Raw genomic sequence first — 13,065 nt, forward strand, 5'->3', positions numbered from 1 at the left:
ACAGTCTGTCAAAACCACACTTGGACTTTTACTTGCAGTGTGATAGAGGTGCTATAACAATTCTTTTGGACTCCAAAGAATAAAACATTTAAGTAGAAGCACTATTGTTCTGCTATTAGACAACTACTGGTGATGCTTCACCTGGAAAATAAGAAAAGATTTTAAGTATTTTTGCTCTTGACTTGTGTGATCGAAAAATAGCTACAGTAATCCTGAAGTGTTATTTTCTCTGTCTTTTTTTCCTCCAGATAAATACCCTTCAGTTGGAAATTACTCTTGCCAATATGTATCATTCTGTGTCTGAAACCAGTCACCCTTTGCAAACAGAGGAACAAGAGATAGGCATTGATCCCTTGCAGAGTTTTTTGAACAAGCCAGGGGAAGGTGAGTTTTGCATTTCTGTACTTATTTTGACTCTATACCTAGAAACCTTATATAAGTGTGTCATGATAACTGTACCTGTCATAATTTGTTTAATTCTCTCAATGAAGCTGAACAGAGCAACTTAAAGAACATTTCACAGAGTATGTGTAGAACACTTTGACACTAATGAAAACCACGAAAAGTCAACTTTCAATTACATACAGAAACATTAGCCAAATGTTTAATGCGCTGTCATCCTTTTTTAATCATAAACCAAACACTGACTTCAGCATAAGAATATTGAAAATGCAGCATGGCTTTACGTTGCTTTCTCAAACATGGGCTCTTACACTGAGTTGGTTTTATGGAATTTTTTGTTTACCATTTTTTAAAAGTCTGAAATAATGTTTGGTATGTTATTTTGGATGAGATTATGCAAATAAAAAGGCTGATTTTTTTTGTTTCCGCAGCACTTATATTCTTAGTTGAAAAAATACCTGGAAGTTGAGATAGAATGAACAGGCTCTAAAGGTAGAAATTACTATGTAACCTAAAGTAAATTAATTAAATGCAGTATTGGGAAGATTCTAATGAACAGTGAGAAAAAATTGCTTGCATAATGCAATGCATGTCTGTGTTGCTCATCTTTTCTACTTATTTGCTAGTAGTGACAGTATAGTTGGTTCGAAGAAAGTGATAAGCTTAACGAGAAAGCTCGTCCTTGTCATGAAAACATTCCTCAAGTACTCAGTTATACACAGTGGCACCTTAACTACCTGTAATTTTCCAGTCATTGAACACATGTACCAGGAGGGCAAAATAAAAAATTTATTTTAAATTGCAGAGTTGAAACAACTTTGTCACATTTTCTCAGTCCCTCACCCAGATCAACTACTCTGTGTGGGTGTATCTGTCTATAAATCTTCTGTTTACTAGTGCTTATTAAAAAGCTATGTCAGGTTTTGCTCAGCCACGTTTATTACCTCAGTTTTGAAGAAGCTGATGCTTTGCTTTAAAATATATTGGTAAGACTTCATCGTCCCTTTGAGTTAATTTTTTCACTTTTTCTTCATTGGTTTATAAAGGTTTTTCAGTGTTAGAAAATGAGAATGAACATCTAGGGGAAAGTATTTTAAAACCCAACGACTAAATGAAATAGCTTTTCTAGGTCAGTGCTTCTTCTCTATTATATCTGACATCTTAACAATATGGAGCCATTTTGGTTTGATAAACTAAATGCATTTTTGTACATATTTTTAGAAACTTGAAAATAATCTTTTGCAATAACCTAAAATAAAAACCATTTTCAAGAGGAAAAAAAGCTTGCTTCTAGTTTACCCCAATCATGAAAAAGAAAAGCATTTTTTTCTAATTTCTATTTTCCTTAAAAAAATTGGTAATTCTCTCAACTCTGGTTCAAGAAAAAATAAGATTTTCACCCCGTTAACAAACCACTGTAAATTAATTTTATACTTTATTGTGCCCAGAAGTGATTAGTTACCTTAACTGAAAAGGTTTCTCATTTTTATCCCAACCTTAACATTTCTATGACATACAAAGTTATTAGTATTGAATTGATGTTTAAAAGTGCCATTAATTCATTTACCCCAAATGTTCATTAACAATGTAAATGTATGCTGATGTTCTATGAGACAAGGAAGTGACTAATGACTCTTCGCACTAACAACACTTAAAATGAATAGAAACTTTAGATAGCTAATCTTGAAGTAATCAAGACCCTCATTCAGCTTGGCATCTCTGTATGCTCTAAAACAGCTGTCAACTGTTAAAAATATATACACAACACACACATACGCACATGCGAAGATAAAGATATGTAAATACATGGTTCCCCAAGTCATAAAGGTTACCAACTATGGTACATTTTTTATGTTCTATCTATGTAAATATTTTATATAAAGCATCCATTTCATCTTCATAGCTTTTTTGCTGTGAAACACTTAGTGCATTTTAATTTGAAACTTTATATATGCAGAATAAGTCTTCAAAGTTTTAATGTTTCATTTTAAATAAAGTATATGCTTAGTTGGTGTTGGCTCTTTTGGCATCAAAGTATACAGTTGTTTCTGCCCATACAATCTGTCCATCACTGTCTTCACAACAGTATTCCAAGACAAGACTTCTCAATGCAGCCTCAGGTTTCAGGCATGATACAGATTTAAATCAATGAAAATCTGTATCTTAAAGTCTTTTGTATCATGTATTACAGAAATATGGTGGAGAGGTGGTCCATCAGAGATGTTCTGTGCAATATTGTGGAATATCAGGACGTCTGAATTGGTTTTTTGAAGCTGCATTGAATTCTTAAATATTACCTTGGAGGCAAAGTGATAAAAGCCTTCACTGCGACGAGGTGATTAAAAAAAGCACTGATAAGGGTGCTGAAAATAAATATTTAATTATGGAGCTAGTCAGATTTGTTAATCTACATGAAGTATTGTATTTTTAGTATGTGCAACTGATACCAAAACTTGATGGAGAACCAGGAGATGTCATGTCCAGCTGGAGTTTTCAAATTCTCTCACAGTTTTCATAAAATGAAAGAAATCTCAGAAATACATGGATTGCTCTTAAGTATAGCTGTTTGGAAAACTGCATGCATAGACTACTTTTTGTTCATTTCCTGTCAGCTTGAAAGGATGTATTGGATCGGATTCCAGAAATATGTTGATTGAGTCTAGTAGTCTTCAGTGCTTTTATTAAAAGCTCAGTGAAGGTATAGAGAGAAAACATGGTTTATTTGGGACAGGGCTGTTAGCACAATGGAGAGCAGACATAAAATTCAAAGTATTCTTGGGATTTTGGAGAAGTGGCCTGAGAAGAATAAGACATGGTTCACTAGGAACAGCTGCAAGGATTAATGTTGCGGATGCTAGGCAGGAGACAGTTAGCTAGCTGAACAAATGAAAGTAGATCATTACAGATGAGCTAAGTGTCATTTGGAGAAAGATCTGGGCATTTGTAGCTCTCCAGATTTTGTGTAACTGGTGAACTTTGAATCTTGAGTGACGATGAGTCATGAGAATGTGCTTGTTTGCAAGTTTAAAAAATTCAGGATAGGTCATTAACTGTCAAGATATTTTTTTTTCTTTCCCTTTAAAATATTCCAGAAAACCAGTTAAGACAGTATGTAAGTCCTTTCATGTTGATTGATTTGGCCTATGTTATTTTCCTTGTGTCTGATTTTCTTTTGAAGGAGCCAAAAATGTACATTGCGTATATTAACTTATATATACTTTTTTAAATAGCATTTTTTAATAGTTGATAAGCAATTTGTGGCAGGGATTCTCACTTTTACAATCTGTTACTTCAAGTGGAAGATTTTAATTCTTTTGAGGAATTTTAATTTTGGATTGTTTATTGTGCATCTGCTTGTATTTTAATTTACATGCATGTAAATATGTGCATTATTAATAATATGTGCATTATTATGTTTCCTTTTGACTGTAGTCAGTTAATGGCATCTTGCTCCATTCAGTTTATTCTAACAATACTTTTGAATGATCCCATCTGAAACCAGGATCTTCTTCAGAGAAAATGATGAATCTTAGCTCTTTGTCTTCAGCAGAGACTTTATAAGCCCTGAATTAATGAAGTATCAGAAACTTTTTTCTTGTACCTTCTCTCTGTGTAGTGCATTTGACAAACTGTTTTGCTCAATTCCAAGTGCTTGAGGTTTATATTGCACTGAAATGGGGTAACTAGCTTAACTGTTTCTGAGCTGCCATAAATTTTTACTCTAAGTCATAGCATTCACCACATTCTGACACAAGTTTTGAAGAGTGTAGTAGGTAGTATTCCCATTTCATTGATGTAATGAGAAAGTTGATCCTCTAAGGACAGACTGGAACAATGCGTTTAATAATCTTCAATTTAATTTGCTCAATATCACAATTAATACAATTAAGGTCACTTGAAATGAAACTATTAACGAATTGGGTAATTTATTTTAACAATGTCAGTGTGTTCTCACAATTACATTTGCTTTAATTAGTGTACAAGCTATTATTTAATAGCATACTTCACATAGAAAAATGTAATGTGTTCTTTGTTCTTAATAGAAGAAAAGGGGAAACCTTTAATGGGTATGAGTGTTTTGGATTTGGAGTTTGGGGGGATATATTTCATCTCTATAGGCTATAGTTGGTGGTGAGGAAGGACGAAGATAACTACTGGAGCGTGTGACTGAAATTAATCCAGTTGAGACAGATATATGTCCACCTTATACTTGCTTATACAGATATGTCCACCTTATACTTACTTATCATTGCATCCCTTCTGATTCTCAAGGCTGCCATGAAAAAATGTGAGAGATGGTAAGAGAACATTCATATTTCCGTTTTGACCATTCTCTGTGTGTTTCTATTGCTGCTCTTTGGACAACTATGGTATTCTGGTGTTAAACTCATAACCCTGATCACTAGAAAGTATTTTCATGGAGAACTATACCTTAGGTGGAATCTGAGATGCCTGAGTCATACAGAAAACATTTAGAAAACAGAGATGAATGAAGTAATAAAGCAAATGCCACTTTCTCTGGAACTAACAGGGCCCATGTGCTATCAAACAGTTTCCCCAAATCTTAAGTGTAATTCGCATGGGACTCTTTTGGTTTTGGGTACATCCTTTCACATTCATTCCAGTGTTAAGTGAATTTCTGCTGTCAGCAAATTGTCTTATATCCTAATTAGTCCATAGCTATTCTGTGTTATGAGCTGGAGGGGTTTGCCCTTACAACCCCCTTTGCATCAGGGAGGCAGTGCTAATGCAGATTGCCCTGTGTGGTGTTTATTTGTTTCTGGTTTTAGAGATCATTTCATTTAAAGGAAGCAACCACAGAGGTCTACACCTCTCTGTGTGAGAAGTACTTCCCTAGGTAAAAGCAATTGAGAGTGCAAATACAGTGAGTTCTTAAAGCCTTATTATTTTCCTATCAAATATTTTTCGATAGCGTATTGTATGACGTCATATGTGCATATAATGTGTGTTCTTTCATCTTCTCTCCAGGGAGTGACATGTACATGAAGTATAGCATTGTGTTTTAAGAGTCCTTTTAAATATGCTTACTACTTTGTGTTTTCATTAAAAAGACAAGATTGGAACAGAGATCCTCTTTGCATTATATTAGAACAGAAGACACTGAGGGTTGTGATTATTTCTAATGTCTTTGAGATTTTGTGCTAGACTCTGAGGTCCTGAGAATGCCTCGTGTCTTTCATTGATGAGTTTTACCCTTCAGCCAGAAAGCTTCAGTGTGCCCCACCAGCACAGTTCTTGCTAGTGGTCCTGTTCAGAATCTTTGTGCTTCTCCTTCTGGGCTTGGCTTTTCCGTTAAAAGCACAGTACTCTGAAGGAGAAAGGCCTGTCTTCAGTCTGTTTCACTTAATATTGGATGAATAAAAGCAAGAATGGTTTTTACATCTTCAAACGCCATATGCTAACATAACAAGCATTTTAATATTCATTTATTAATAATAACTGCTGTTTAGCTTGCTTTTAATTGAGCACCAACAGAATTGTAGTGACAAAGGCTATTGGAGCAACACAGTATGTCTTGAGCTAACTCAGCCTGTCACTAGCTCCTTCCCTACAACTCTTCATTTTTCTTTTTTCTGTATTAGACATTTTTATTAAGAGATCAGTTAACAGAGAAGCTATGCATGTTTAAAAATTCATAAATTTAATATAGAGTTAGTTGAAAATAGCCATCACACAGTAGTACACTTTTTACTTGAAAGACTGTATTTGTGCAGGTGTTGACATGCTCTTAGAAATCTGAGGGTTCTGGGCCATTTGGTTTCAGTGCCTTGCTCAAATTCATATTTAGGAACTACAGGATTCTTTTAAATTACTTCCACTGTGGGAGCAAATGTGAGTAGCTGACATGGGCTTGTGAACTACCATCTTCCAGGGCTGGGTGTTCCTCTCTACAGTTGGTAGCTCCAGGTTTTCTGGGGATTTTTTTTGGTGGCTTCACATGAGTTGCACATTACATTAATTCAAGTTTGGAGGTTGTTCTGTGGTACAGGTAAGCGGCACAAATACCATCTAGGAACATGGCCTTCAGTGGTTGATACAGCAGATGCTGGAGAAGACCTTTTGGACTGTCCGTTCATAGAATGGTCTGGGTTGGAAGGGACCTTAAAGATCATGTAGTTCCAACGCCCCTGCCATAGGCAGGCACACTATTATCAGGTTGCTCAGGACCCTATCCAGCCTAACCTTGGACACTTCCAGGGACGGAGTATCCACAACTTCTCTTGGCATCCACAATTTCTCTGTTGATCTAAGTGAAATTTAAAATGTTTTGAAAGTTTTACTCTAAATCATTGTATGACAACAAGGCCATCCACACTAATGGCACTGGCACACCAGTTCAGTCATCTCGCCTGGGAGTTTCCAGTTCTTTCCAGATACAGCCCTGCCTGAATACTGGCATAAATCACTTGTCAGCCTCATGCCATTCTTCTAATAACTCCTTGTAACCCTACTTTGGGAAAGGCTGATTTCAGCATTTCTTTTTCTTTTCCTAGCTTTTCCCAAAACCAGGTTAAAGCTCAACTATTCAGATCTCATCTCACGTTCTAGTATGCCTGTAACATAATACCTGTAGTATAAAAGGAAAGGATGCAAGTTAAATGGAAAAGAAATTTTAGGGGTTTTTACAAAATATTACATGCTTAGAGGAGTTTAAAATACCAAGCAGAAATTTCCATTTAAACTGTAGTAACCTACTGAACAACAAAATTAAAGTAGAGTAATCTTTTTTAATACGACCTCTGTAAATGTAATTAAGAGTATGTTAAAACTAGCTCATTATAAGAAGTTATACAGAAGGTAACGATGAGAATGGAATCATTCTTTGGAATATTTTACCCAGACTTTGCACAAAATTATAACATGAAGGTTATTCCCCATAAACACCTCACATATTAAGTGTTTCCAGGCAATGATCAAGTTATGTTAAATGGCTATATCTCCTACATATGAAATAGGCAGATTCTCTTAATTTAAAAAAATTGAACTGTACACATTTGATTGTACTTGTGTATGTATAATAAAAGACTAGTAAATCAGAATTCTAGCTGAGGCCAGCATGATTGGTACAGGATAATAATTAAATGTCTGAGTTCACTTCTGTCCTGACATACAGAAGATTGTAATTTACAAAGCAATGTGTGAATTGTATGCAGCTAGCTGATGTTACAGACCTCTATATCTGAGATTAAATGTATGTTAAAACATTCTGAAAGAGTTTAACTGCCACAGATTTGATTGTATTAGAAATTGATTGCTCTATATAACAGAAATATGTCAGCACAGATGGGATCTTTCCTGTATTTCATGTATGTACACATATAAAAAAATCTGGAATTCCTTATTTTAAAAAGGGAAGTGTTCATCCTACTTTCATTTAAGTTTCAAGTGATACTGCAGAGCTTCAGTTTTAGGCTTTGGAATGACTAATAAGCTTTGTTCTTTATCCTTCATAGTATACAGGGTACCCCCTGTCCTTGTCCTCTTTGGACATTCAAAATGAAGAGATGTGGAAGGGGAGAGAAATAAAGTAGCATCATATTTATTTTAAGTGGTAATATATTATCTGGTAAGATGTGTATTATTTATTGACAATCTGGCCTTTTAACAAAGAAAAATAGGCCTATGCTTAGCTTGCCACTGCTACAACTGAAACAGCTGATACTTTAATGAACAACATACTGAGGGCCATCCAGGACATAAGGCAAATTAAGCAGGTTACAAACTGCATATCTTCTGTTTAGGTATAGGAGATCTCCCCAGCCCTGACAATTAGCTGCACTGATCAGGCAAGCAGACAGACAGAAACAGAAGGAGGCCATTTGTATCAATTTGAGGAACAGAACTAGTAATGAAGTAAAATACCCGTACCAGGTAGTTTCACCTCCGCTTTGGAACAGATATTTCTAACTGCTGGTTTCAGCTTTGTAATAGCAAATAAATAAATAAATAGTGCTGCTTAACAAAAGCTTATTTTCTGTTGTTTACAAATCGAGAGCAAAGGAATAATAATACTTCTAACCAAGAGGGTTTTTAAAAAAGGAGAAAACATTTTCTGGACATACAAGCAAATATGAATCTTGGTAACCTGACAGCTTTGTTTAAACATTGAATTTGAGTTTCCTTTCATGAAAATCTTTTCAAAGTACAGCAATTCAGCTGTGAAAACCTGAATACATTAATGATGACAAAGAACCTCTGGAATGAGCCAACATTTGTTTTTGTTCTTTTACAACGTTTCCTGATGAATTGCACATACAAAAGTGTTGGAGGTTATTTTAATTTTCTTTTCTTACTTTGATAATAAATGTCTCCACTGTTTACCTTTTTGGTTAAGGTACCTTATTATTACTAATCAGCTTTAATTATTTATAGCAAAATGACTGTGAAACATGTTTCTTTGATGTCGAAAAAGTCAGGGACCTGATCCTGATCCTATTAAAATTAATGGCTAGATTCCAATTGACTGTAAAGGTAACAAGCCTGAGTGCCCTCATTGTCTAAGGGAAGCAGTCATTTAGCCCAGGGTACTGGGTTGTGGTTAGTTACTTGGAGTTTCTTAGTTTTGGGAGTGTTCAGATTTGAAGCATTTGGTGTCAAGATTTGGCCACACAAAGGCAGAGTGCATGTAACTGAATTTTAAAAGTTCTGGTCTTCATTTTGCTCGTAAGATAAACGATAATTTAAAAAAGGTTAAATATGCACGATAATGGGAGAACACCTCAAAACACAATTGAGTGCTAAAATAGGGGGAATGAGAGAAATGTGGATAGCCTTTCTGCTTTTGTCTCGTGTTTCTCCAGAGTCAACAAAATAGTAAACTAACCCAAATCTAAGCAATACTGCATAAGGACCATCATGTTTCAAATGCATGTGTGCAAGCTTATGTATAAATCTTACTTTGTGTAAGTGAACTATCACTGTGTTTTGTTTCTAAATATTTTAAGCTTGAGATTCATATGGATGTACATGGACACACTTTATGAGAAGAGTGAACACTTCTGTCAGATCTAGAATATATTTTAGTTATTCATAAGTATCCCAGTTCAGCTGTATCATCATGATAAACGTTTAGATCACTGGATCAGTAATCATGTGACTATGATGTTTCAACCACAGTACAAATGACACAAAAGGAGACAGCAGGTGAGACTTACTTTCACTATTTGTGACAATCACACAAACCTATGATGCAGTTTGTGCTCCTGGGCTTGATTTTCTTAAAAAGGAAGTGGGACTTAGGATGTTTGTTTTGCATCTGTGTGCTTACCTCATCCTTTTAGAAGGTGTCGTATACCAAAGTAGTGATGAAATTACTTCTCATAACTGCCTTAGGAAGAATAGCTAGACTGTATGTTCTCATGCAAAATGAAATTTGAAGCTGATGAAATTATATTCCTAGTTCATACAACAAGTCTGTACCAGGCCAGGAACTTGACCATTGTTCAAGGTGCAGAACACTGCCTCAATGATGATGCCATCCTTCAGCTCTTTCTTTCTCTCAGCCAGTTTTTGTGAGGCAGGTAGCTAATTAACTAAAAAAAAGCCTTACTTTGGTACAGAACCCACACACATACACAACCTTTTTGTTTTATACACGTACTTAAAATAAATAATAAGCACATACCAGCTTAGAAATTTCAACTGAAAGTATTTTTCATAATGGAAATGAAAAATATTTTGGAAGGCACAGATCATTGTCACCTTTTCAGTGTTATGAGTAGTCAAATAAAGTTAACATTTTTTAATATGTTCAACTATTCCCTAAACTTAGGTAAATGGTGGCATAGTACAGATATATATGGGTGTTACTATTAAAACATAATTTGGCTACAAGGCTAAGGAATACTGCTCTGACTTAATGGGCTAATTGTTAAAGTTGATTTATTTGTACTTATTTATTTCACAGCTTTTTATCTCAGCATTGCCAGGTCCTGTCTTAAAAAGAGCAAAAATACTTCTTATAAGAATTTTTCAAAGCAAGCACTACTATGCTATGTTTTAGTTGACATGGTGGTGTTCAGTCAAAGGTTGAGCCCAATGTTCTTGGAGGTCTTTTTCAACCTTAATGGTTGTATGAGTCTGTGATACTGCTTTTACTGTTTCGTTATGTTAGTAGTAGTAAGGGCATTAGATCACTTGATACATTGCTTGATGTACCTTGCAAATCAGTGAATACAGTGGTACCGTCATGTGTAGTCTGTAGCTACTGTTGAGGTAAATGGAATAGCTGCCTCTCATGTTTCTTGGGAAGGTGAAAAAATAAAATTTTAAGTAAGTAAACCACGATAGCCACGAAAAAAACCAACCAAACAAAACCACTCTAATTTTCTTCTGTAAAGTATCTCAATTCTGTACAAACAGCTGGCAGTTAAATGCTTTTGCTTGGATACTAAAGTGATTAACAATAATACATAAACTCTGGAACAGGAAGACTGTGCTCAAATTTTGAACAAATCCCATTCAGTTTAGTGCAACTGGGGCCATATAACCAAAATATTAGCAAGTAGCCTGTCTGATAAATTTCTCCACTACAATTTTGATATCCCATTACAAATTATTATTCCTGATCTTCCTAGAAGTTAAAAGGCACAAACTTCATCCAGATAAAGCTTTTATGGTGGTGATAATTCTTTTCTTCTGAGAAATTGGATTTGTAATGGAATCAATGATTTAACCTTAGGAAAAATGAACTGTATAGTGTTTCAGTACCAAGTACAATTGAAGGGATAGATCATGTAATACACATGGAACTATGTTTGCAATGATGTGATAATATTTTAAGTTTCATTATAAAGAGGTTCATTTTTATATATTAGTTGTAATTTTGGAAGATACCTTTGTTGGTTTAGTTTCTTATAATTTGAAATATGTAAAGGGTGGAGCAATGGAACATAATTCTGTCCATTATTGAGCATTTCTACTTTGCACTCAGATGAATTCTCATCAAATTTGATTTGCTGACTGGTGGCCAGAACAGATGTTATGTTAATGGAGGAGAGAAGCATATCAAGCCACAGGGCCACCTCCAAAATTCTGCAACCCAATATTGGTTCATTGTTTATTGAAGTACAAAGGTGTACAAACATTCATTCTGAATTATTGCAGCTAGGTCACCACAAAAGGAACTGAGTGGCAACTTGGAAACTTTTGAACATGCCTAAGTGTTTTGAGGTTGGGTTTTTTTAATTCATAAAGGTGCAATTAAGTTGAGCGTTGTATTAACTGTGACAATCACTTAAGTCAAATATAGAAGTCAAATACTTTTGGGCTTTGTGAAGTTGAAACCAATTGTTAATTGATAGTTACTTTTGATAAATGTAACAAAATTATAACAATTAAATTAAGATAATACTGAATCTTAAGATGGGAAGGGGTGAGATATGAAAATCACTGTAGCACAGTGGTAGTCTTGTATCCTAGCATAAGGAGCAATTTAGACTGTGGATCCCGTAGTTTCGGTGCTTACTATAATAATACAAAGTCTTTGCAAAAGAATAAAAATAAGCAGTTACTTCATGATTCCTTCATACTATAATCAAGTTAGGAAAAAATCCCCATGATTAGTGAAAAATGTTATTAGTTAGATTTTTAAGGTAATTGAAACCTTTGAAGACTAGCATGGGTCATTGTGAAAGGAGCATAATTGTAGAAGTACCGTATTCAGCCACCTGCAATGAAGTTTGTAGCCCTCATAATTATTCCCCTGTTTAAGTCTTTACTTTGACCATCGAATGATTATCTGTTATCTATAAATTGGCACAACTTTGCATCAAAGATGATGAGTTAGTTTGACAACTTTAACTTACTTTAGCAGTTCTCATTTATCAGTTGCTCTGAAATCAGTATCTGGTTTCATTTTCAGTGAAGTTAAGGCAAAAAAAAATTTGAGGGCTTTGCACTGAGTCTGGTTTTTTTAAAATTTTGCAAACTGTATACCAGTGCCCCAAAGGCATATCTTGTGGCTGGTTAAAACAAAATAAACACACCTATAAACAGTCCCACTCTGAGAAATATGTACTGATTTCAGGCAAAAATTCATTTCATTTGGTGTTTATGAATTGCACTTTTAAAACTTTGCCTAGAGGTAGGGAGGAGTGTTTCCAAAGTAAGATATTAAAGTAAAATGACTATAAAATGCTGTAATCTTCCATTTTACTGTATTTCTTCTTCTGAATAAGTAATGCTCTAATAAAAATTAAAGAGCAAGTTGCATTTCGAAGATCAGGTCATCGTAATTCATTGACATTAGGCCACATAACTGAATAATGTCTTACTTCAGTGAAATACATCAAATGAGATCAACAATTATGACTCATAAACATGCCTCGCAGGCATAAAACAGCAGGGAATTAGCATGTGAGGCTGATAAATATGCATGTAAATAAGCTCCCAAAGGAATAACATGGGTTTGATTGATAGGTTTAGAATTGGAACATATGTAAACCCCTTTATTCCTCATTCTGGTGTAGCTAAGTAAAGATGCATTTTACTTGTTAAAAGTTTCAATAACTTTGTAAATCTTAATGCCACATCTGCTTTTGTGTGTGCAGGCACGTGTGAGTGTCACTTGAGAGATTGATTGAATTGTCTACAGGGTAGATGCCCTCACACTAAGATTGTAGTGTTTGCGTATGTATATTG

General features: G+C 34.8%; 1 protein-coding gene across 1 annotated transcript in view; it reads left to right on the forward strand.

Moving 5' to 3' along the window:
- Positions 1 to 254: 254 nt before the first annotated feature.
- TBC1D5 (TBC1 domain family, member 5) overlaps positions 255 to 13,065 on the forward strand; it is a gene marked incomplete at its 3' end in the record, with an annotated part of 132,983 nt that continues 120,172 nt past the window's right edge. Inside the window, exon 1 of the mRNA XM_009076223.1 lies at positions 255 to 384. Within this exon, the coding sequence (XP_009074471.1) occupies positions 285 to 384 (100 nt within the window). The remainder of the gene's footprint in view (positions 385 to 13,065) is intronic.

The sequence above is a fragment of the Acanthisitta chloris genome, unplaced genomic scaffold (genome assembly GCF_000695815.1).
Source record: "Acanthisitta chloris isolate BGI_N310 unplaced genomic scaffold, ASM69581v1 scaffold9226, whole genome shotgun sequence".
NCBI classification, from domain to species: domain Eukaryota; kingdom Metazoa; phylum Chordata; class Aves; order Passeriformes; family Acanthisittidae; genus Acanthisitta; species Acanthisitta chloris.